This window comes from Rana temporaria, chromosome 6 (genome assembly GCF_905171775.1).
Source record: "Rana temporaria chromosome 6, aRanTem1.1, whole genome shotgun sequence".
NCBI classification, from domain to species: Eukaryota; Metazoa; Chordata; class Amphibia; order Anura; family Ranidae; genus Rana; species Rana temporaria.
Genome location: NC_053494.1, coordinates 169,459,596 through 169,486,056, shown reverse-complemented (window position 1 = coordinate 169,486,056; position 26,461 = coordinate 169,459,596). Strand labels below are relative to the sequence as shown.

At 45.0% G+C, this 26,461-nt stretch overlaps 1 protein-coding gene across 2 annotated transcripts in view; it reads left to right on the top strand.

The window, feature by feature from the left end:
* Positions 1–4,426: 4,426 nt before the first annotated feature.
* Positions 4,427–26,461, top strand: part of PPIG (peptidylprolyl isomerase G) — a 35,172-nt gene continuing 13,137 nt past the window's right edge. The window contains exons 1-9 of one of the 2 annotated variants that reach the window (XM_040357794.1): positions 4,427–4,623; positions 10,349–10,417; positions 13,553–13,627; positions 16,664–16,771; positions 17,580–17,624; positions 20,688–20,775; positions 21,875–21,904; positions 22,086–22,231; positions 22,496–22,685. In XM_040357794.1, coding sequence (XP_040213728.1) covers positions 10,357–10,417; positions 13,553–13,627; positions 16,664–16,771; positions 17,580–17,624; positions 20,688–20,775; positions 21,875–21,904; positions 22,086–22,231; positions 22,496–22,685 — 743 coding nt within the window. In that variant the 5' untranslated portion in view covers positions 4,427–4,623; positions 10,349–10,356. The remainder of the gene's footprint in view (positions 4,624–10,348; positions 10,418–13,552; positions 13,628–16,663; positions 16,772–17,579; positions 17,625–20,687; positions 20,776–21,874; positions 21,905–22,085; positions 22,232–22,495; positions 22,686–26,461) is intronic. The other variant, XM_040357793.1, reaches the window with a different exon arrangement.

Sequence of the window (26,461 nt, the reverse complement as noted above, 5' to 3'; positions counted from 1 at the left end):
CTCCCAGTCTGTGTGCAGGCGCCATAAAGCGCCGTGAAGAGACGAGTCCTACTCAGGAAGCGTGACGCTGGCCGTCAATCATTGTCCCCTCTGACTAGGAACGCCCATTCCCCGCGGGGAGTCTAAAACTTATCTCCGGGATTAAACAGTGAGTACGGCGCAAAAATAAATAAATAAAGGCATACTGTAGCTCACGCTACTATGCTGTATTTCTTGGAAGAAACTTGCATTCTAGGGTGAACCACCGCTTTAAAAAAAAACAAAAAAAAACGAGAGTAAACATAAAAACCTCTCCAGGTATAAATACCTATACACATGGCCTGTAGTTTCAAGGAATAAATACTTATTTTTTTCAGTTTAGCCAGTTTATCTCAGATCTGTGTTTATATACAGTTGTCACATGCTGTCACGTATCAGATAAGACCAGAACTGTGTGGACTGCAACAGAGGACACCCAGACGTGTTTAAGTGAAATATGATCATTTATTAAAGATATGTGAAATAATATAAATACAACCACCTCAAATACTACACAGTGCACAAAAACCAATACCAACAGAGCCCACAAATAATTAACAGTAGCAGACCAATACGTACAAGTAATGGGGAAAACCAGAATCATAAACAGGGCCAGGCCAGGATCGTCAATGGGAGGTCAGCAGCTGGGGAAAGGGAAAACAAACAGGACAAGGAGAGGATGGATGGATCACAGGAGGGACGGGTACAGGTACAAGGCACAGGGTTGAGGGTTCAGATAACAGACAGGATCAGGTACAGATGCAGAGCTTCTCAGGTTCAGGGTCAGGGTGCAAGGAGAGATACCAAGGCAAAGTATAATTGTGTCTGCCGGGTATGTACATATCTCCTGCAATCAGCCTTAGGTGACGCCTGATTGCAGGAGAAGATGTCGGCCCCACACTGCCAGGAACCCCCCACTGGTGGATGCCAGTACTGTGGCCCAAAGATCACATAATATCACCACCAGGGGAGTGCTCCCCTGGCAGTTCCAGACTGCCAGGAGACACCTGCTGGTGGACCACAGTACTGCACGCCAAATATCAGGCAGTGTCACCAGCGGATGGAACCTTTCCTGACACATGCCAGCTGAAAACTGTATTCAGGCTTGCATCGGGAGTGTCTTCTCTATAAGCTTGGAGGAGTAAGTGCCGGTGATCTGCCGATATGGTTCCGGCTATCGTGAAAGTTCCTGCGCAGGCGCAATCTTATCTGCCGATATGGTTCCGGCTAACGAGAAAGTTCCTGTAAGGAATGCGCAGGCGCAAACTTGCCGACGGAAATCTCCGAACCTCGGCCGGCATCCAGGGCGACGTGGATTTTGAGGAAAGTGGCCAGTCGACCTCACGTCCTTGCTTCACTCGGACGGCTCGCTCCGCTCGCTCAGCCTCCTGGCTCTTTTTTTAACATCCTCCAATCCACGGGGAGGTTAAAGAATGAGCCTGGATGCCGGGCGAGGTTCGGAGATTTCCGTCGGCAAGTTTGCGTCTATGCAGTCGTTGAAGGAACTTTGCCGTTAGGGGAACCTTAAGGACAAGTCACCGGTTCACACTGGGGCAGCACGAATTGCAGTGTAACTGCAAGGCGATCTGTACACGACTTCAGAGGCGACTTGCAAAATGACTTCTGTATTAAAGTTGTCCCAAAGTCGTACAGGAACCTCGCTCCTATTAGAACGGTTCCATAGTACAGAACGGAGCGTGACTTGTCAGGCGGCTAAGTCGCCTGACAAGTCGCACCTGTGTGAACCGGCACTAAGGCTGGCCAATTCTCTTCTACAATTTTACTTTGCATTTACCAAAACTATATAATATGAGGCCCCTGCACTACATAGTTGAAGGCAAATCTAACAGAAATTAAATAAGAAAATTGTATAACGCGTGGCCAGCCTTAGTGTGTGGTGTGGTGTGCTGGCGGTCTTCTGATAAGGCTTCTACAAAGAAGGATGGTGTAATTTGCAATAAAAAAAATCCACATTAATAAGGCACAGAAAAATTTGGTAACCTAAATGATCACAAGTTCGCTTTCTCTGGTCTAAATGTAGTAAACTAAAATGCTGTACTTCTCTGCTATTATAATGAACTTCAATTCAACACTGAGAAACAAGTAGCATTTGCATCAAATCAGGTAACTAATGGGGTACAGAGAACATATAAAAAAACCTGGGTTAACCACTTGAGATCCGCGCTATAGACAAAAGACGTCTACAGCGCGGCTCTCAAGTGCCGAGTGGACGTCTTTTTCTGTGCATTAGCCGCGCGCACCACTGGGTGGCGCGCAGCGGGTAAACACTGTGCCGGCGCATCGCTGGGAAGCCGATGCGTGTACCTGGCGGCCGCAATGTCCGCCGGGTACACGCGATCGACGGTGACAGCGGGGATGTGGAGCTCTGTGTGTAAACACAGAGCTCCACGTGCTGTCAGGGAGAGAGGAGACCGATCTGTGTCTCTTGTACATAGGGACACAGCATCGGTCACCTCCCCCAGTCAGTCCCCTCCCCCCACACAGTTAGAACACACCCAGGGAATACATTTAACCCCTTCCTCACCCTAGGGTGACCACATTTCCAAACTGCCATACAGGGACACCCCCCCCCCCTTTCTAAAAAAAGATAACTTTTTATAAAAAAACATTGTGACCCCCCCCCATGGTTTTTACCGGTTCATCCTGGGACCTGTAGTTCTTCACTAGTTGGGGGGGGGGGGTCGCATCTTCAGCTCTGAGGGGTTCATGGTGGGACCTGTAGTCCTTCACTTTTGGGGGTCACATTCCCCCCAAAAGTGAAGGACTACGAGTCCCAGCATGAACTCCTAAAATACAAAGATGTGACCCCCCCCCCCCCAATTTGAAGGACTACAACACCCAGCATGAAACCCCTGAGATCTAAGGGTGTGATCTCATAGATTTCACAGGTGTATGCTGGGACCTGTAGTTCTTCACTCTTTGGGGGGCAGGGGGTCTCACATCTTCAGCTCTGGGGGGGGGGTCATGCTGGGACCTGTAGTCCTTAACTTTGGGGAGGTCACACCCCCCTAAAGTAAAGGACTACAAATCCCAGCATGAACCGATGATATCTAAAGATGTGACCCCCATCCCCCCCAATTTTGAATCTCCCAGCATGAACCCATGAGATCTAAGGGTGTGACCCCATAGATTTCACAGATCTATGCTGGGACCTGTAGTTCTTCACTAGTTTGGGGGGGGGTTACATCTTAAGCTCTGAGGGGTTGATGCTGGGACCTGTGTCAGTTTCATTCCGGGACACTGTATTGTCCCAGAGTGAAGGTGCCCGGGACAGACCTGCAGAATGCGGGACTGTCCCGGGCAATTCGGGACACGTGGTCACCCTACCTCACCCCCTAGTGTTAACCCCTTCCCTGACAGTCACATTTATACAGTAATTAGTGCATTTTTATAGCACTGATCGCTGTATAAATTTGAATGGTCCCAAATTTGTGTCAAAAGTGTCCGATATGTCCGTCGCAATATCGCAGGCCTGACAAAAAAAAAAAAAAAGCAGATCGCCGCCATTACTAGTAAAAAATAAAAAAATAAATCATAAATCTGTCCCCTATTTTGTAGGCGCTATAACTTTTGCGCAAACCGATCAAATTCGCTTATTGCGATTTTTTTTTAACAAAAATATGTAGAAGAATACGTATCGGCCTAAACCGAGGAAAAAAAATTTTTTTTTTAAATTGGGATATTATTATAACAAAAAGTAAAAAATATTGTGTTTTTTTCCCAAATTTTCTGTCTTTATTTGTTTATAGCGCAAAAAATAAAAATCGCAGAGATGATCAAATACCACCAAAAGAAAGCTCTATTTGTGGGGAAAAAAATGATAAAAATATAATTTGGGTACAGAGTTGTATGACCGCGCAATTGTCATTTAAAATGCGTCAGCGCTGAAAATCGGTCTGGGCACGAAGGGGGTTTAAGTGCCCAGTAATGAAGTTGTTAATCAATTATTCACAATTATTATTATTTTTTTGATGCTTACACATCTAACTGAAGATGGACAACTGAGGATGAGAGACACAGAGACATTTCTATCAAATGCTGATATCTATGTGTCTGTATAGCAATAACCATTCTAACTTGCAGACCCCATGCTCCTTAATAGGCATTTACATCTCTTACAGTTAAACAAACAACAGAACAATGGCTGAGAAGTCAGAGACAAAAGCCTCTCCACTAGGAAACTTTAGACTCAAATATTATTTTTTGGTTTGGGTTTCTATGAACATTCAGTCTTTATTGCGCATGCGCAGAACGTGAAGGTCAGAGAAACATGCGTGCGCTTAATCCCGAGTCTCGCGAGAAAACCACAAGGGACTATTTCCAGGCAGCACAAGTCGCTCGTCGAAAGTTGGCTTTTACGTATTTCCGCTGTGGCCGGTCACATGACTTTACTTATTTCCTGTAGAGCGTACGACTGTAGTCCAAAGCGATGTTATCGGCAATCGTTTGGTGAGCTGGGAGGCGGGACCAGGCTCAATGGTGGCGGAGTTGTGTTTTTGCATTTCACCAACGCGGTTACCGCCAGGCTCGGACAGTGAGCGCTAGAAAGGGCGGAAGTGAGGCCTGGAGGCTGCTGGGGAGGAGGTGAGTGTGGTGTGCGGGCCGGGAGTCGTGACTGGGGAGGGGGTACGGGGGGGTCTCTCAGGGCTTGTACACACCCCGCCCCCTCCTGGGTGTGCACTGTGTACATGTGTATGGAGGGGCACTGTGTATACCACAAGGTATGGTACTGGGCTGCAGAGACCCCTCTATAGAGAAGTACGGGGGGGGGGGGTCCCGGGGGGGGGGTCCCGGGATCTGTGCCATGTGTCCCCAGTGTAAGGCCCATAGAGATCCAGCACTGCTCTCCTTCAAGAGAACCTCTCACTGACTTACGAGATCTATGGTCACAGCACTCCCTTTATAACCTCAGCATTGCATTAACAATACGAACAGTTATGTTTGACAATCTAATACAGTAAAACCTCGGATTGAGAGCGTTTTGAAAGTCAAGCAAAACGTTTTATACATTTTGCCTTGATATACAAGCGATGTCTTGATATAAGAGTAGCAACTGAGTATAGAAGAGAAGAGAGGAGCCTCTAAGTGTAGCAATATGGTTACATCTAATGTAGGTGCAACTTATTGCTACACTTAGAGGTGCCTCTCCTCTTTTATACCCTTTAAAAAAAAAGCTTTGATATACAAGTGCTTTGAATTACAAGCATGTTTCTGGAACAAATTATACTCGCAAACCAAGGTTTTACTGTATAAGTTTACTTGTATAACCTCATTTTCATGTTGCGAGTTCTGCCTGTCTCTTCCGACAACACCCTGGATTCCCAGCATTCTTTGCAGCTTCCCTGCTGTTAACTTTCCATTTCTGAGGACTACATGTCCCATGGTAACGTGCTGCCTGAATGCTATGCATTTACCACTTACCAGCCACTTATGGCCACGACACAGTTGTCCAGTTCTAGGGTATATACATGGGGTTGGCCCTGGGACTTTAAAGTGGTTGTAAACCCTTACAGACCACTTTGACCTACAGGTAAGCCTAGATTAAGGCTTGCCTTTAGATCCAATAAATATCTCTTTAAAGCGGGGGTTTACCCTAAAAAAAATTTTTCCTAGCATGCCATTAAGCATACTAGCGCGATCTACAGTACGCCTTTATTTTATTTTTTGGCGCCATACTCAGTTTACTGCCGTAGTGAAGTTTCAGACTCCCCGCGGGGAATCGGCGTTCCTATCCAGAGGGAAGATGATTGACGGCCGGCTATGGCGCGTCACGCTTCCCGAAGATAGCCGAAATAGGACTTGCCTCTTCACGGCGCCTGCGCAGTCAGCTCCGATGTCTGTGCGCAGGCGCCGTATAGTGCCGTGAAGAGGCAAGTCCTATTTCGGGAAGCGTGACGCGCCATAGCCGACCGTCAATCATCTTCCCTCTGCATAGGAACGCCCATTCCCCGCGGGGAGTCTGAAACTTCACTACGGCAGTAAACTGTGAGTACGGCGCCAAAAAAAAAGGCATACTGTAGCTCGCGCTAGTATGCTTGATGGCATGCTAGAAACGTGTTTTTTAGGGTGAAACACCGCTTTTAAAGTGGAGGTTCACCCAAAAAAAAAAAAAAAAAAAATGTTAACATTAGATTGGGCCTAATTACGGGAAGCAGAATCAGGTGCTTTGATTAAAATCAATGCAGTACTTACCTTTTTTGAGATAGATGTTCTCCCGCCGCTTCCGGGTATGGGCTGCGGGACTGGGCGTTCCTATTTGATTAACAGCCTTCCGACCATCGCATACAGCGCGTCACCAGTTTTCCGAAAGTAGCCGAACGTCTGTGTGCAGGCGCCGTATAGTGCCGCACCGACGTTCGGCATCTCGTGATGCGCTGTATGTGACCGTCGGAAGGCAATCAATTAAATAGGAACGCCCAGTCCCGAAGACCATACCCGGAAGCGGCAGGAGAACATCTATCTCTAAAACGGTAAGTACTGCATTGATTTTAATCAAAACACCCGATTCTGCTTCCCGTAATAAGGCCCAATCTAGTGTTAAAAAAAATGTTTTCGGGTGAACTCTTTAACCTACCTACACGGTTAAGGAGATATTTGCAAGAAATACAGCACCGATGTCTACGAAGCATGCACCGTAGAGAACGGCGCACTGAGCGTGCCTCTACTAACGGCATCATGTCGTTAGTGGCGGCTCCCGCAACATCATCGCTGCTCCGGCCAGTCACAGCATCAGAGCAGATATACCCGGAAGTCACTCCAGGTATCATGGCGACGACAGAGGACGTGTCCGAGGACCGCTGCGGGTGCTTCGTTCTCGGGTAAGTAACTAATAATGAGCTAGTATGCTATGCATACTAGCTCATTATGCCTTTGTCTTGCAGGGTTTTCTTTCCTTAAAGTGTCAGAGGGTTTACTTCTTTAAATGAGGTGAATATGGTAAGCCGAAAAACATATGATAGTAAAAAAAGTAGATTTCTTACAGTTTGTTGCACATATAAGACACAACAGCAATAAATACAGGCCACTAAGATATGCATACAATGTGAACATGGGTCAGTCCACATACATGGAAACAGTATATACCAATTACAAACATCAGAGAAATATACAAGCATCGGTAGTACTCGACGATTCGCGAGTCCCCGCTCGCTCTTCAGGGGTAAATGCTTTGCTATATCAATGGGCTTGGCCAGGTTCCCAGATCACTCATTCCCACGGTGGTGGCGGCAACAACCATTCAGCATGGGAGCTGAGGAGGGGGAGCCACCACCTTCTTCAGCTGCCGTGCTGGATGCTTGTTTCTGCCGCCGTGAGAATCGGCGTCCTGGCCCAGCCCCTTGATATAACAAAGCATTTACCCCTGAAGAGCGAGCGGGGACTTGCGAAACGTCGGGTACTACCGATGCTTGCATATTTCTCTGATATTTGTGTAGCGCCCCCTTACTTTCAGTATGGGCACTACGCTAAAGTTAGTGGGGAATGGGAGCGTTATTTTGCTCCCATTCACAATTTGCTAAATTTGGGCTGCTGTCATTCCTGAACTGTCCTGTAGGTCAGTCTGCGCTCCAGGGATGTAGTTTCCATCCCTGGGCGGCAGCTGGCGCTAGAGGGGTTCCAGCAGCCAATTAGAGGAGTTTTTCCCTCGCGGGGCATGCTGGGGGAGAGTATATCTGTGGCAGACGCCATTTTCTTTGGTTCTTCGCGGGTTCCAGGTGCGGCACCCACCTTTCGGGTGTGCGCATCCAACGGACCCCGGCGATGGCCTTCCAGGCTGGGGTCGCATACTACGCGGAGCTCCACCTTGCTGAAAGGGGCCCCAGTGACTTGCTGGGTCCCCAGTTTGACTGAGGAGATCCCAGGCTGTGTGCCGTTCGATGGGGGGTCGGCTTGAGGAGAACCCAGAGGCAGGTTATCCAACAGGGCTTGAACGAACCAACGGGATCTGGTGACCGGAATGTTGACAGGTACAGGAGCTGAAATAGGCAAAGACATGAAAATACTGAAGAACACATAATGTGTTTGAAGTGTATTCTACAAACTGTAAGGGGATCTGCTTGTTTATTTGTTAGAAATGGTGTTTACAACCACTTTAAGGTAAGGAAAAACTTAAGTGCAGCCCCTCCCCCAGCTCCCTCCTAAATATTTACCCAAGCCTGATCTTGATCCAGCACTCCTTTCTCACCGGACTTGTTAGGAGCCATTGGCTCTTGCCAATCCAATCCAGTGATGCTGGAGGCGGGGCCGAGTCACACTACGCTTCAATAGATGCACACAGTGCTGCTCGGGATTACGCCCGCACAAGTGTGCTTGCTAGGGGTTACTCAAAAGGCAGGAGGCTCCAGGAGCGTGGGTAGTGGACCAGAGAAGAGGATGATTAAGGCTTACCTGCTCTGTGTAATGGTTTTGCACAGAGAAGTATAATATATTTATAAAAATAAAACCTTTACAATTACTAAAATTATGGATCTGGGAAGGTCCATAAGTAAATATAGAAAATGAACACCTGGCACTAGGTATCAAATGAAATGGGCCTCTTTCAAAAACGCTGTCGGGTGGTAAAAACCAACCACCAGCCTGAACTATAACATGACTGTACACATGCCACAGTTGAGATGCTTTGCAGCCTTGGCATTTTTAATTGCTGTGTTTGACAGGCAGCGCTGCTCGTCATACTCACCCATTGAGGTCAGTGGGCACTCGCTGTCTGCAACCATGTGCAATGCACTCAATTGTAGAGCAGCATGATGAAGTTAAATCAGGTGATGAGGAGGAGATATAATACAGTGATTTAACGCCTTCTCCCTGAATGTCATATGCCTGCTGTAAAGCACTGTGACTGGAAGGGGAGAGCCTGAGATCAGTACAGTGTGGATTTTTGCAGATCCTGACCTGGCAAAGCACAGGTGCTAACACAGGAAGAACTTGGCTGGGTAGAAGAGTGTCAGGATAACTTCTAGGCCATTGGTCATCAACCCTGTCCTGCAGGGCCCACTAACAGGCCAGGTTTCCATGATAACTGAAATACATCACAGCTGATATCATTTGCTCCTCAGTGATTGCAGTATTCTAGACTGCATCTCTCCAAGGTAATACATAAAACATGGCCTGTTAGTGGGCACTGCAGGACAGGGTTGATGACCACTGTTCTAGGCCAGATATATGCAATTAGCAGACCTCCAGCTGTTGCAGAACTACAAGTCCCATGAGGCATAGCAAGACTGACAGCCACAAACATGACACCCAGAGGCATGATGGGACTTGTAGTTTTTCAACAGCTGGAGGTCCGCTAATTGCATATTCCTGTTCTTGGCAATGCTTTCGTGCCAGAACTGAGCCTTCCCGCTGTTCCATTCCACTCCTCAGGCTCTTTTCTGCCAGTTCTTGCTGCTCTTGTAATGAACATCTGTCAGCATGCCTTTCTGAGTCGGTGAGGAAGCTGAGAGGCGTGTTGACAGTGAAGGGCATCGCAAGCCGGACAGGGAGAGCCAAAGGGCCGGATGTGCTCCTGGGGCGCAGTTTGCCCAGGTCTGGTCTCGTGTGTCGAACTCTGGGCAGCATGTTCTAATTGACGCTTTTGGATGCTTTGAAAAAATTTCAAAGCATTCTGTGAATGGGGCCTGTGCCGAACAAATGACTCCCTATGGTCAGCCGCTTGGCTCATGATCCGGAATATTGCAGAAATCACTGTAGTGGTGCCGACTACGTTGTTTATTTCCACTGCAGTCCCTCAAGTATGAGGTATGCCTACTTGCATCGGTCCAAGCTGGAATGTAACTTTGTAATTTAGCTTACTCTTGGAGTTCAGCTTTAAGCTGTTGTATTACAGCGACTGTCAAAGAACCATGCAGGTCAACAATAGCAACCACCACTACTCCACAGTGCAGGTTTTCTGTAAGAATTGCAGTGTCAATCCCCAGTGTGCATTCATGTTACTATAGAGCAGTGTTTCTCAATTCCAGTCCTCAGGCCCCCCCAACAGGTCAGGTTTTCAGGATTTCCCTCAGATGAAAAGGCTGTGGTGATTACGAAGGCAGTGAAACTGATCAAATCACCTGTGCAAAATAATGGAAATCCTGAAAACCTGACCTGTTGGGGGGGCCTGAGGACTGGAATTGAGAAACACTGCTATAGAGAGAGTTCTGTTTCTTGGTTGGCATGCCAGTGACTTTGAATACTTGTTGATTCTAGAGTAACAAGATCTGTAGTTCTTTTCTGTGCTAGTTATATATTTAGCATTAATGGTTTGTAATTCAATGCCTATTTTACAGCACAGTAACCTTTTCTTTTTTTTTTCTCTCCCTTTTCACAGTAAAAAACATGGGGATCAAAGTTCAACGTCCTCGATGTTTCTTTGACCTATCGATTAACAATGTTACAGGTAAAACAGCATTAGAAAATAAGGTTTTGATCAATCCTCGGGTTTTTGTGTGGGGGGGGGGGGTGTTGGGGAGGTTCACCTTAAAAGAGAAGTTTGATTTTATTTTTATTTTTTTTATGAATCATAAATAGGTGGATGCAGCATTAGTCAGGTGACTTTTAGTCACTGGCTCTCTGCTCCTTTAGCTCTCCACTGGAGATCTGTGGAAGGGGCGTGAGTGGCTGGCTCAGGCTCTCTGGCTCACAGAGGTTAAGCCCGGTGCCTGTCCTGGGTGGATCCCAACCATATGGTTGGGATGTTTCCCCAGCCTGTACCATCTCTGTGACGTCCTCTGACAGTGGGCTTCAGCCTACTGTTGGCTGAAAACGGGTCACAGGAGTGCAGAACGAACTGCACTCCTATGAACCACAGCCAAATGAGCTTTGGCTGTACATCTTTAATTCCTTGACTGGAGAAAGGAAGTGAGGCAATAAGTCCCAACGAGAACATGCATCCCAATCAAAAAATTGCTGAGAATCCAACCCATCCCCATCTTAATGGACAAACAAAGTTTGAGATTGTTCAAAGCTGAACTCGGGGGTAATGCACATAAAATGCCCTTGCAGTGGGGCCCCCACACACCGGGGGTTACAAGCTTAAGTCTGATAGAGGAATAGGATGCAGTACATTGTTCTTCACTTTAGCAAGCTTTCTCAAAGCAGTGTGTCCAGTCCCTCTGAGCCTCTTCTGTAAATGGCTCCAACCAGTGGTCACACCAGTATCCCTGCAATGTATGCGAGAAAGACAAGGGCCTACCCAGAACATCATGGAGAGGAAGTGAACACCGGGAAGTCTGCCAGAGAGGCATAAGTAAAATATTACTCAGTTCACCATGCACGGGAATGACGTCACGTGACTCCGGCCAGTCACAGAGCCAGAGTTTGCGGCCCCTGGAGGAAAGGGGATGAAGATGGACGCTCCCTGCCAGTGGGGACAGCGGTGACATTGCAGGCTTTGGTTTCAGGTAAGTGACACATAATCGGCTACTGTGCAATGCATAGTAGCCCATTATGCTTTGCTCTTGCAGGGAAATGAAGATGAAGTAAAACCCATCAGGGTTTAGTTCTTTAAGGCGTATTTTTTATCCAGAAAAAAGTATATGAAGAACAAGTAAAAAACAAAACATACATCATAGCTACATAAACAATCTGATACAAATCCAAACAAAATGATCCATACTACTGCACATCCCGCTCATATATCACAAACCATTCCCGGCTCTGCCCAGCACCCACCCCCTACGGTGATGAGCTGCCAGATCCCCCAGATGAAACCCAGACGCAAAACATACAACCTGTTCAAGTACCTAGGCCTAGCAATCTGCCTGTGACCAGATCCACCGGGGCCAAGCCCAGTACATTCAGCCACGGTCCCCACAGCCTCTCAAACTTCTGGGCACAACCCCTATGTTGGTATATTATTTTCTCCTTCCGGAGCATATCCCTCATTGTATTGATCCATTCTTTAAGGGTAGGAGGGTCCTCCGATATCCAATGGGTCATTATAAGCTTGCGAGCCAAAAACAGAGATCTAATTACTGCCACCCTTGTACCTTCCTCCCACTCTAACTCGTCCAGTATATGAAGTAAACCTTGTTTTAGATCTGTAGGCAATGAAATCTGAAACACCCTATTTATGGTGTCCACCACCCCCTTCCAATATAAGTGAAGTTTCGGGCATCTCCACAGTAGGTGGATCAAGTCACCGTGGTCACTCTTACACCTGGTGCACAGCGGGGTGGGCCCATAGCAAACAGTCTGTGGGGGGTGTAATACACCCTCAGCAGTAAATACAATTGCGACACTCTATGGGACATATTCGGGGAGCATACTGGTACCGCCTGCAGGGCCTCCTCCCACTGCTCTCCATCCACCGGGCCTACTTCTCCCTCCCACTTCGCCCTCACCCGCAGCGGGTGTTTTAGTCAGAAAATTTTGTAATAGCATTGTGATATAAACCCCTTGGTATTGGCAGCTCTAGCAATCAAATTAAACAAAGGGGTAGGGACCCACTCCGAAGATCTGCTCTGGGCCTTTATTGCATGGCTTAGTTGCATATAATAAAATCTCATAGACTGTGGCAAACCGAAAAGACCCTGTAGGGTTTCAAATGGGAGCAAAGTCCCATTACCAAGACCTGGCCAAGGTAGACCACCCCATATCTCCTCCAAAGTGTCTCATGCTGTAGCTTAGCTAATTCACGGTAAGAGTCGTTGGACCAAATAGGGCTATACTCTGTGAACCCTGTCACTCCCTGTAGATACCTAGTTTTGTTCCAAACTTTTTGAATAAGGTTATAGGTCAGGTACTGTTTGTTCGGTTTCCCAAAAGCCAATGACTCCAGGGCAATCGACAACGACTCCTTCTTTACAGTATGTAGCATCACCAGTTCTACGTGCCTCCGCCCACATCATTCAGAGTTCTGTGAATGAATGATCTACTAGTATCGCCAGCCACCGTGGCCCACGGCTTGTAGCTCTCAATGAGTTTGAGTCTTCCTGCAATTCAGTAACTGCCTATTTGTATTGGAGGAACAGGTACACAGTGTACTGAGTCTGCATGATCCTGGTGTTGCACCCGTGATCTGCTGACTCTGGCTATTATAGATCCACAAGGGGGCATACAAGGCTTGTGTAAGGCTGCATTCACACCTTAACGCGGTGTATTGTCCCGCGATTTGCCGCGACAAAACGCAGTGTTTTTTAGCCTACAATACGCCGGAGGGGTGATTTAACATTGTCGGCTATGCCGAAAGCCGCCTGAAAAAAAGGGTCCGGGACTTGTTTTGAGCTTCAGGCGTACGACGTTTCGGCGTTTGGCGTGGAGATGTGAATCATCTCCATAGCCGACAATGTTAAATCACCCCTGCAGCATATTTCAGGCTGCAATAGCGGCGGGCGTAAAAACGCCTAGGTGTGAATGCAGCCCAAGTGTTTGTAGGCATTCAGAAAGTTTTATGGCTTTCTAAATGCCCATGGACCATAATGTTCTCTTTTCACTGCCAGGGAGTTGAACTGATAACTTATTTATTTTTTTACAATCTGAGGAGGGGCTAATTTTTTTTTTTTTTTTTTTTTTGTTCATGGTTCACTTGCAGTTGGAAGAGTTGTCTTTGAGCTGTTTACAGATGTCTGTCCAAAAACATGTGAAAATTTCCGAAGTCTCTGCACAGGTTAGTTAATACATCTCTTAATGTAACATACATTTTCCATTGTTTGCCATGTTCTTGTTTTGAAAGTCACTTTTTATAAGCTTGGTTCTGTTTTTAAATGCATACAAGCACTAAATGATTTGACTACTAGTGTGTTCTATGCATCAAGATAAAAAACTGTCCAGCTGCTGTTCCTCCTCACATTCCAAAAGTACTTATTTGAGTCCTACATTGATCCAACACTGTGCCCATGTGCAGGTCTTCTCCTCATCCTGCTCTCACAAGCTTGACTGAGAGCGTCAGGAGCCATTGTCTGCCACTGCTGTCAGTCAGATCCAGTTAGAACGGAGCAGGGGTTGGACCTATCTGCTCTGTGTGTTTATGTATGCCCGCAGCCTGGTTTTGGAGTGTGCCCTTATAGCAAGTAGCTTCCTATGGTGGCACACAGAGAAGAGGCAAAGTGCACAGAGCCAGCAGGGGGACCCTGGAAAAGGAGGTCCAGGACCACTCTGTGCAATACCCTTGCACAGGGCAGACAAGTACTTTGAAAACACAAAATAAAATAAATTCTCTCGCTTCGGCGCACTTAAGCAAAATCAAAATTGTGAAGTAGGACAGCAGCACACTAAAGATACAAATACGGAGAGCGGCAGGAGCAATTGTTATAAAAAAAAAAAACTTCAAGAGCCACTGTCGCCTTGCTCGCAAATGGTAACTTGATTGGTTTCAAGGCTTACTGGTACTCTCCTTGCGTGCACTCCCATACCACTTCTTTCTACATACAGTTTGCACAACAGTGGGCACAGCTAAACAATGGCAGGCTCCATACTTCCTCACTACAGGTTTTCATTTAAGTAAACCTATAAGATGTGATTGTTGTAGAAGAGTGTAGAAACTCTTTCTGGCCTAAAGATGCATATATGGAGCACAGGCTTCATGGCCAGTCCTTGGTTTTTGTTTTTTTGTCCAGGCCCTTCTGTAGTGTACTGTTCTGTTTATAGCCTGAGATGCAGGAGTGATGATACAGGACTTTACTTTAAATCTAGGAGCCAGCTAAACAAGTTAGGAGCCTGGTGTTTTTATTAAAAAATTTTTTATACCAGCTGTTTACTGGTTACTTTTACCCCCTTCCTGCACAGGCCAATTTTCAGTGCTGTCGCACTCTGCTAATTGCGCGGTCATGCAACACTGTACGCATATAACATTTGGAGCTTTTTGTGGTGGTATTTAATCACCACTTTTTTTTTTTTTTGCTTAATACACAAAAGAAAGACCATAACAAATTTCTTCACTTCTGTTATGAAATTTTGCAAATAAGCATTTTTTCGTCTTCATTGATGGGCACTAATAGAGGTGGCTGCACCGGTTTCAGGCTGTCTGGCTCTGGACCAGTTCAGCTCCACCAGCTCTTGTTCCGAAATGAGGATGAGACAGCTCGGCTTGGACCCGCACCAAGTGATCCTGTAGAAGGAGCCTGGGTCTGCATTGCCATGGTGTCACAGGGGACACTTCCTGCCAGGGACACTACTCCGCTCCTCCCCCAACCTGTTCCTAGTACTTCCATACAGCTGCCCATCTCTCTTAAAGTTATACTATATGTTTGCTTTTTTTATTTATTTTAATAACCAACATATCATACTTGCCTCCACTGTGCAGCTCGTTTTGCACAGTGTGACCCTAAATGCTGTTTTCTGGGGTCCCCCGGTGGCTCTCTCATCTCCTCCCCTCTTCAGATAACCTCCTCTGGGAAGTGCTCTCCCAAGGGCGTTTCTTTGCGGGCGCGCTCCCGAGTCCTGCATTTGGCGTCCATAGTCACCGAGTGCAGGACTCTGCACCTGCATAATTAGATTTGATTAACAGCAGTGGGAGCCAATGGCTGCGCTGCTATGAATCTATCCAATGAAGAGCCGAGAAGCCCAGGGGGAAACATTGCGCACGTTCTCGACCCAGGACTTTCCAGGGCTCAGCTAAGTAAAACGGGGCTGGGGGGCCGGTAACTGTCAGATTTTTTTTTTTTTTTCACCTTGATGCATAGGATGAATTAAGGTGGAAAAAACAGAGGGTTTACAGCCCCTTTAACTCTCTCTTCACCCACGCTACAGCCACTGGGGTCGACAAAAGCCCGGGCACCAGGAAACAATCTCTACTCGCTGCGGCGACCTGGGGTTTGTCAAGCCCTGTAATAAGCCTATACACCACTGCTGTATCTAGTGTACAGAAACCCTGATTTCAACAAAATGTCAGTGCTAATATGTTTTCAGTTATTAGTTTCAAGCCTGTCTTGTAGGTTTTGAATGAGAGTAGTGATACTAGGAGCCTGCAGAAAGGAATCTGCACATCAGACTTTAGAAAATAAAGTCCAAGTGACCTTGTAATTACTCTTAGAATTCTGGCTTCTGTGAATTGCACAAAACTGGTAGGTTGCAGTGTTGACTGGATAGGATTAGTAGTTTACTGATTTTACTAGAGAAGAGGTTGGGTGTGCTCCGAACCCTGAAGTTGGCAGTTGTTTGGGCCAGTGAGTTGCGGGCAGGAGTTTTTCCCTTTTTTGTCTGTCAAGCTGGAAGTCTAACTTCCAAGTTCAAAGTAAGTTCAAGCTCAATACTACGGATTATGGTCCCTGTTGCTTGGAATTGCTCTTAAAAAGAAATGGTCCTTTAATACAGAAGCTACCCTTGCTGCAGACATCTTGATGCTTGGCTGTCATGCTAATCCAGCGACTTCAGTCCTGAAGCACATGTGCAGATCAAAAGGTGTGACTGCACTCTAACATTCTAATCTGGATGCTTGGTTCAGGTGAGTGACTTGAATAGCCAGGCTGCTAAGCAATGGCATGCCTTATATTTCTCATAGTACAGATTTCTTGTACTGTAAGGCAGTTATTAGTGACCTTATAAATGTCTAGGGATAATTTTATGTCAAATTCGTTAATCGACAGCTGGAGGAAAAGATTTGTGCATTGACATTTCAATAGTCATTACATGGTTCATAATTCTGGCGTGTTAAATGTACTAAACATTGTTTCTGTTTTTTTTTTTTTTTTTTCTTTCTTTGTAGGTGAAAAGGGTATTGGGAAAAGCACACAGAAGCCATTGCATTATAAAAACTGCTTGTTCCATCGAGTGGTAAAGGATTTCATGGTTCAGGGAGGAGATTTCAGTGAAGGTAATGACACGTGTTTCTTGATTTTATCCTCTAGACAAATATCTAACATACAAAAACCTTATCACACTAAGGTGGTTGCTACTTTTCCAAGTTAAGGTTTTTTTTTGCCAGTGTTTGAACTTTACATTATACAGAATGGGTTCTATACACGTTATAGTTTTAAATTCCTAAACTCTGCTTTTCTTAAAAAAAAAAAAGGGCCCCAGGTGGTTTATTGCATAATGTGCTAGTATGCACTGCATGTTCACACGTTGGGACAGACTTGCGTGTGAAATAAAGTCCTTCAGCACTGAGCTGGCACCACTCTTGGTGCTTCCATCTTCACTGCTGGATTAGCAATGCTCGTGACTTATAAGCTTACCTTGCCTGTACGTTAAAGTAGAGTTACAGTGTAAATTTGCCTTTTACAGAAAAATCTGTAAGGTGAACTTACCCAGGACCCCCTCCGCCTGATGAGGTACATTTAGGAGGTTAAACTCTGGGGATTTCTAAGCCCCTGAGCTGCGAGGCGGCTATACCAGGGCTCAGAACTAGAGACTGGGGGGGTCCTTTGTAAGTTCACGTTACAGATTTTTCTGTAAAGGCAAACTTTCCCTTTAAATACCGCTCTAAAATTGGTAATGCAGCCATAGGAAATAAGGCACTTAAGAACATACTATGAAATTGATGAATTATGTTTGGGGGGGGGGGGGGGGTTGTCAATATCCTGGCATTACTTTCATAGTGTAGTGAATGCTTTCACACGTGTTCTTGTTAGTGTTTCACTTGTTTGCTCTTTTTAAGAGTTAATTTTTATTTATTTTTTTAGGCAATGGAAGAGGAGGTGAATCAATATATGGAGGATTTTTTGAAGGTAATTAAATTTAGATTTATGTTTTTTAAATTATGACAGCACCCCCCCCCCCCCCATATTTTCTCTTCTTTGCTTCACTCATCTGACTCCTTTATTCCCTTACATAAACTCTATCAGTCCCGCCTTTTGCCATAGGTATACTGTATTTGCTGTCATTGTGACCATTTTACCCTTTTTATTAAAGTGGTTGTAAACTCAGTACAACCAATTTCACCTACAGGTAATCCATTTTAAGGCTTACCTGTAGGTGCTGGAAATATCTCATAAACCTACACAGTTTGAGAGATATATACAATGTCCCTGTACCCCGATGTATTTGACTTTCTAAAGGGGTCGTGCCATAACTGGCTGAGTCCGCGGCCCCGCAAGGAAGGGGGGTGAAGAATGGATGCTTCCTGCACAGGGGACAGCGGTGACATCGCAGGCTTTGGTTTCAGGTAAGTGACACATAATGAGCTACTATGCGATGCATAATATCCCATTATGCTTTACCTTTGCAGGGAAATGAAGAGGAAATAAAACCAATCGGGGTTTTCTTCCTCTTTAAATTAGGTTCATCTCCAGCTTCTAGACCTCCCTGTTGAATTTGTTTTTGCTCATGCATATCTCTCCGTGGATGGAATGCCTCCTGGCTGTGAGATATATCGATATAGAGAAAATTTGCTGTTGCTGTAGCCCACTAATGGTACACAATTATCCATGTATGGCCTGCTTAAGGTTCCTTGCAGATTTTCAGTACCTACACGTCTAGGACACAAACGTGATTATATTTGGGTGCCAGTAGGTCTCCACAGGTGAAAGTGTAAACTTTGGAAGCTTGTCCTGCACAGTTTGTCTGCATGCACACATGAGACAAAGCCAACTTTTCTCCCTAAAATTTGCATTTAAATCATTGGAACATTTATTATCATTTGATTAGTCAAAAAAATATTTGCTATGATTTGTAACTTTTTTTTTTTTTATTATTGTGAGATTTAGAATTGGCATTAAATCCTGTGTCTTTTTTTTTTTTTTTTTAACATTGAGCACAATAACATTCCTCGGTAATCTATTTTGAGCTTCTGCTCTTCGCAGGAAAGAGTTAACAGTCGACAATGCTGTCTCCAGTCTATTGGCTTGGAGTAGCAGAGCCTTGCCATGCTATTTTAGGCTACAGTGTATTTTTTTTTTATTGATGCACAATGGTATAGGGCAGTGATGGCTAACCTTGGCACCCCAGATGTTTTGGAACTACATTTCCCATGATGCTCGATTACATTGCAGAGTGCATGAGCATCATGGGAAATGTAGTTCCAAAACATCTGGGATGCCAAGGTTTGCCATCACTGGTATAGGGAGACACAACTCTAGTCCCTGCATGCAAGAGTGGTACCATAGAAAGAAAGCTTCAAAAGAAAGCAGCCACCCTGAAACAGGGATCCTGGGGCAATGGTCATGGCACGGAGTTAAAGTGGAACCTAGGCTAGGACTAATAAAAAAGCTGCATACTCCGTAAGTAATGAAATCGGCTGCTGCAAGTGCTAAAAACCGGAGGGTTTAATGATACGCTAAAGTGTTTGTTACCCCAACACATCATATTCCTGATATGTACCTGCTGTACCATGTACTTGTATGGAAAAAGTATCCCATTCTTTATATTGTTTCCTTTATGTGAAATCCCTGGTGTTCCTGCCAATCCCTCTGCTTTCCTATTAACTGACCGCAGGAGTGCACACTGTGGTCAGTTCTTTAGCTATACTAGGAACTTGGCTCTCCTCCAATGATCAGACTTGTCCTGACATAGCCCTGCTACACAGTCATTCACTGGGATAGCCCGGAGTGCTGCTGCTTCTCCTCCCCCAGCACTTGTGCAGCTGAGAACAGAGGATGTGATCACTTATAAAAAAAGGGGAAAAAGTAATTTTTTTTTTTTTTGCAAAATGTGTTTTTCATTTCTACTTTAAATTGACTAGGTTGTTTTACAAGGTGAGTTTACAATCCCTTAAAGCCACAGCTTTTCATGGTGTTACAGGCTAAATGTTTAAAATAGTTTTTTTTGTTTGTGTTTTAATGCATGCAGGTTCAAACTATGACCCTTTTATTTGAATATGTGAGATCCATAATCTGATTACCTCCCCTTTTGGTTACCAATCTCCAAAGGCTGCCCTAATGTAAAAATTGGCCTTCCATTGACTTATTTATTCTCTTGCTGCCACATTCAGATATTCCTTGTGTAGTGCGACCATCATTTACATGTGGGACCTACATATGCATTCATTTTTGAGCATGGGGGGGGGGAGATCTACTGTGATCTTTGTAGGATGTTTAAAGATGCACACCTAATCTGGTTAATGTGAGTGCATTTGATTTATTTCATTTCTTAGTTTAACAAAGAGCTTTACTACGCTAGTTGTGCGCTTCCCGTTGTTCCCGTATGTTTGTTTGGAAGCTGGTCCATCCCCTTGAACATGATCCCTGAAAGAGGTGCTTATAAACTCATCTGGGGAGGGGACATACATATATCGGTGTTCTGTGAGGCTGATTATAGGGATACTTCTGTGCATTAAATGTGAAAAACAGCTCTCCTCTTCTTGTTTCTGTGTGAACTTTTTACTGAGGGATTTATTAGACCCCAGATCTATCCTTCCCTCAAAAGCATCTGATCCAGAGTGGTTTGATCAGATGCTTTACGTTTACAAGCCGGTAACTGATTGTACACAACAAACTGAAACCAGAAGTGTCAATCCTTTGTCGCTTCCAGTTTCATAGACCATAGAGATGACTGCTGGTTTCAGTTCTGGGCTCCCCAGTAAAAGTGATCCGTGGCTGTATAATCGCTCAGATCGCTTTTACATTTTTAGAGCATCGCTAGCTCTTAAAGAGAATAAAAAAAAAAGGCGCCAGGATAATGATTGTGGCCATGACTTTGGTAGAGCCACCGTATCCCGAGGACATACGGCCATGTCCATTTGCGGGAAGTGGGTAAACATTTTGAGTTGTACTGTAGTTGGCCTAATTTATGTAGGTTTATCATCTGTTCAGTTTCTAACAACGCATGTTAAAATGGATTCTCTAACCTTTCAGATGAGAACTTCTCTGTTCAACACACCAAGGAATTCCTCCTGTCCATGGCCAACCGAGGCAAGGACACAAATGGCTCACAGTTTTTTATGTATGTATTAGTGAACTTGAGTTTATATAATTGAAATAGGGCAAAATTACAAGCTGTTCGCTAATAAGTATGTTGAAGCTTTACACCAAAGAGATTAAATGTGTTTTTTTGGTCTATCTATTGAGCAAGGTGAGATTAATGGCTCTTAACTCTATAATAATACTAAAGCAAAAAAAAAGCAATTTATACATTTACCAAAACAAATATTTTTCCTTCTGTTGAAGGTTGCCAAGTGCACAAAAAGTTAAATGTTGTAAAAAAATATTGTATGTTGTGCCTTCAGCATATTTAACTTTACCAATTTTGCAAGTGAGGATTTTTTATTTATTTTTTGTTAAAGTAGACCAAATTAAAGTGACTCTCCTGGTATGTGACATTTTAAACTAGGTCACAGTGAATTCCTCTGTTTATCTTCATACCGCTATGTCGGCAACAGTTTCAGAAGGTCACCCGCTGTAATAAATAGATCTTGCTTATCAAATTGGTTTAGAGAGATTCACAGCCCTCTGTGGGTAAGGATCTAAATTAATAAATATCTAAACCCAAAAATAAAAATGTTATATATATTGCAGCTTAGAGAAAGTGACTGTATTTATCCCCCCCCCCCCTTTATTTTCACCTGTTAATCCTGTACAAAACACACTCCATGTCCCTTTGTGGCTATGCTTACTCCCTCGCTGTATATCTATGGTGGGAGCCATGATGGCCACCCAGGCTAGACTACAAATAAAATAATCTTTCTGCTTTCAATCAAGTGTTAAGGAAACAATTTCCTTGTCGCTTACTTAACAGGACCAGTAAGATGCCATATATTTAATGATTTGTTTTTGGGATTAGATACCCTTCAATCCTTTAAATTGGTGAACCTCAAACATACACTACAGATTTCATTTAACTGTCTTAGTTTTAGGTGGGCCATTTGTATGAATGTTGGTAGCAATTGACCCGGTTCTAGAATAAGGTTGGTAGTGGATGTTGACCCAGAGAGAATTTTCCAGCATATAAATATTTTGTAAATTAAGTTGTTAAAAGTTGCATTCCTTTTTCAATAAGAATCTAAAATCTGAATTTGTATTTTTTTTTTTTCTTTCATTCTCAGAACAACAAAGCCAACACCTCACTTGGATGGGTAAATTATTATTATTATTATTATTTTTATATATATATATATATATATATATATATATATATATATATATATATATATATATATATATATATATATATATATATATATACATTTTTTTTTTTTTTCCGTAACACATGTTTTAATTTTTACGGATTGTTTCCCCCTTTTGCACAATTTACAGGCTCCATGTTGTTTTTGGTCAAGTTGTGTCTGGTCAAGAATTTGTAAGAGAGATTGAAAATCAAAAAACTGATCCTTCTAGCAGACCGAGTGCAGAAGTCCGAATACAGAATTGTGGAGAACTTGTTCAGGTCCAAAAATCTAAATGTGAGTCTTGTGACATTCCTACATAAATCATGTTATGGCGGCTGTTGCCTGTCATATCTGAGACCCCTAGCCAGTACTGGAGTATGTCGAACTTCAGAAAGCTTGCTTCCTGTATCTTTCACAGTGACATGCTTTCTCTAAAGCATACATTGCTTTTAGAAGTTGGGCAAGGGCAGGCTTCAGCATTGGTTGGGAACTTTGGCTTTGTAGGTAATGGCTATAACTGATGTGCTGCCCAAATCTAATGTTTGTCGTTGGTTTTAGCTAAGAAAGAGAAGAAGAGGCACAAATCTTCCTCCTCCAGTGACACAGAAGACTCAAGTGGGTCCGATTCCTCTGATTCATCATCGGACTCAGAAGAGGAAGGAAAATCAAAAAAAAAGAAGAAAAAGCACAAGAAAACTTCCAAGAAACAGAAGAAGGAGAAAAAGAAGCGAAAAAAGACCAAGAAAAGGTATATTTCTTTTAAGAAAAACATATGTAATGTAAAATTATTACAGAAACGTATTGTTTTTGAAAAAATGTCTTTCCTGTCCTTGAAAATAACTTATGTTTATGAGGTACTCCTGCTGCTGAGGAAATTTGGTACTGACCAGCATACTAGCTTCTCTTCTATTAAATGCGTTGTTTAAAGGTGTTAAACTTAAGTATGACATATCTGCTCAATTAAAGTGGTTGTAGAGGCGGGAGGTTTTTTATCTTTATGCATTAAGACAAAAAGCCTTCTGTATGCTGTAGCCCCCCTAATACTTCGCCAAGCCCAATCTTGATCATGCGATGTTGCACGAGAGACTCGGCCAATGACGACTCTCCTGCTCGCCCCCCCCCCTCAAGTGAGGGGGCGAGCACGACACTCCACACCAGGGAGATAGCCTTGCATTACTGTGTGGAGTTAGACAGAAGAACAGGAAGTGAGGATTTCTCAGAAGAAATAAGGACATTTAAAAGAAAAATGGAAGGATGAGGTAAGTGAAGGCGGATTGCACTAAGGTAAAGAAAGCTATTTAGGGATTTTTTTTTTTTTTTTTTTTTTTTTTTTACCTTTTACAACCCCTTTAAGGTTTTTTTACCAATCTCGGCCCAGCAATGTGCACGATGGCAGCGGCTCTCTCCCTCCTCACTGGGCAGATTGGCTCCTGCTGCTATGGATTAAATTTTATAAAAAGGGAGCGTTTGTTAATAGATGCAGACAGGGTAGCTTAGGAGCTAGCACTCACGAGTGCCCCCATAGACGGCAGCTTTCTATGGTGGGCACTTGCTGAAGAGGAGCCAGGAGCATCGGTGGAGGGACTCGAGAAGAGGAGGATTGGGGGTGCATTGTGCAATGCCACTGCACAGAGGAGGCAAGTATAAACCGGTTTAATAGTAAAGCTTTATTTCTTTATCGTACATCACGGGACACAGAGCGGCATATTCATTACTATATGGGTTATATGGAGTACCTTCAGGTGTTGACACTGGCAATCTTCAAACAGGAAATGCCCCTCCCTATATAACCCCCTCCCATAGGAGGAGTACCTCAGTTTTTACGCCAGTGTCTTAGGTGTTGGTCATGGTTTAGCTTGCCTCCACATCCTTGGGATTAAGGTGGGCTAACCGGTTCTGTCCAAAGGCCTCAGTGCTAAAGTGGTCAGTAACCGGACCCCAAACCATTGGGGTATAGCCCATAATGCTTTCTGTCACAGAGAGCTGGACCCTGGGCCCAGAACTTAGAAACCTTTGGGGGCCTAATGTTTCTGTTGCCAGGGTGCTATATGGGCCCAGGACAGTGGATCCTTCATAGGAACCCAGGGCCTGAAGGTCTAGACGCCCCACGGAGATGGGGGAAGATTGGACCTCTTGCTGTGCAAAGTCCTGCGGCATGGAGCAGGTAAGTGAAGGGGAAACTTGCGGAACTTGGTTCGCAGCAGGTTTTGTCTGGGGGAAGGTCACAGTGGGACATGCCTATGGTTTATGCGCTGCATCTGGCAAGGTGAGTCACATATCTTAAAGATAGGATGACTATATATGTGTATAATCCCCATAATTGTGACCTCCCTGGTAGTATTGCAACTGGTGCTAGTAGCATTGAAAAGGGCCTGTGTGTATAGTGACAATTCTCTTTAAGAGAAGCCCCTGGGAATCTATTGAGGTTTCTTATGTAAAGGGAGTGAATGCTCCTACCTGCAAGCCTGCTCAGAGAGGTCCAGGCGGTTGCTGCAGACAGATAAATGCCGCTCTGTGGATCCTGGCCTGGACGGCAGGATCAGCCTCTGACCTCCTCGTGTGGGCCTCCCCCCCCCCCCCCCCCCCCCGCGGCGGGCGCCCCCGTGATATGGGCGCAATTTCGCGCCGTTTTTCTGAAGGGGAAGGGCGGGCCCGTAGGTAAAAGGAAGGGGCGGCCCTTCCAAAAGAGTTCCCAGCTCAGTGATGTGTTGGAACTGAGAGAGGAGGACCGGAGCGGCAGAGTGGGGCGCCGAGGACACACAGTGGCCAAAGAAAAGTATTACAGTCTTCAAACAGACTGTCTTTCACCCTAAAGATAGGGTTTCTTTTTTCTTTTTCTTTTCAGCAGTTTTTATTGGCAAATACTACTAAGGGGGACAGAATGGTTTTTCTTTCTTTGGTTTAAAAAAAAAAAAATAAGCCAAGATTAATAAGGAAAGGCATTTTTTTCCCCAGAAAGGGTTTGTGGGCAACAACTATTTATTTTCCCAAAACACCATTAAGTAGCGGGCGTACCTCGGTATTGTACCATGGCATCTGGTTCGGAGGGTACAAAAGGTGGGGATTCCCCCAGAGGGTCCGGGGTCTCGGACAAAGTCTTACCGCTACTTTCCCCAGAAGGAGCCTTGGTGAGACCATCGGGATCTGGGGCTGGAGCTGGCACGGGTCAGTCCAACCCTAGGATGGTCACGGACGAGGTACTGTCCACCTCTCTAAAGGAGATGGAAAAAAGAATGGAAAAAATGATAGCCAAGGCTATGCGGGGCAGAAAACGGAATAGATCTCCGTCGCCCGAGCGTGAACCCTCAGACGAGGAGGTCCCTTCCGCAGAGGAATGGGAAGACCTCTTGGACAAGGACCAAGTAGGTTCAGGGATCGAGGATCCGGGTACGGAGGAGTCTGGCGCAGCCTCCCAAGGGGAGAGCTGGTGGGTTCAAGTTTTAACAGACTTGGTCCATAGGACGTTCAACTTGCCAGTACCAGATCTCCAAGTATCAACGGTCTCAGCTTTAGGCTCACTAAGAGCGCCTCAAACCAATGCGGTTTTTCCGATCCATCCTCTACTAGAGGAAGTTATGTTCCAAGATTGGGCCAAGCCAGATAGAATCTTTGTACCACCAAAGAGATTCTCTGCCTTATATCCTATGGAAGAGAAATTTTCCAAGAGATGGGCAGCCCCGGCTGTAGACGCAGCCATCTCATGTGTTAACAAGTCTTTAACATGCCCTGTAGAAAACATACAGGTGTTCAAGGATCCGGTTGATAAACGCTTGGAAACGCTACTGAAAACCTCCTTCACTACTGCAAGGGCAGTAGTGCAGCCAGCTGTGGCTGCAATTGGGGTTGCGCAAGCATTATCGGATCAAGCTAAGCAGATGCTTAAACTTATTCCTGCCCAGCAGGCAGAAGAATTTTCGGACGTCCCTAGGGCCATACGATTTACGGTAGATGCGATTAAGGATTCGATCCAGCAAGCGTCACGCCTATCATTATCCCTTATCCATATGAGAAGACTCTTATGGTTAAAGAGCTGGGAGGCAGAGCCCCCATGCAAGAAGCTCCTGGTAGGGTTTCCCTTCCATGGAGGACGACTCTTCGGAGAAGACCTGGACAAATACATCCAGACCATTTCAAGCGGAAAAAGTACTCTTTTGCCCACCAAGAGGAAGTTTCGGGGGCCTGCGTTTAAACGACAGTACTCCCCTGGGCAGGGGCCCTCCAATACCAAACAGTATCGACGGCCTCCTGCGAAAGCAAATTTTAACAAGTCGCAGGGACAGGCCGGCGCAGGCAAGAAGCAGTGGTTTCGCAAGCCAGCAAAGCCAGCCCCCAAGCCGGCCTTATGAAGGGGCGCCCCCACCCTCGAAGGTGGGGGGAAGACTGCGTCTCTTTACAGAGGTTTGGGAGGCCAGCATTCCCGACAAATGGGTACGGTCCTCCGTGGCTACAGGCTACAAACTAGACTTCCTAAAGTTTCCTCCTCCTCATTTTCAGGAGTCAAGAGTACCAAACGATCCGAAGAAG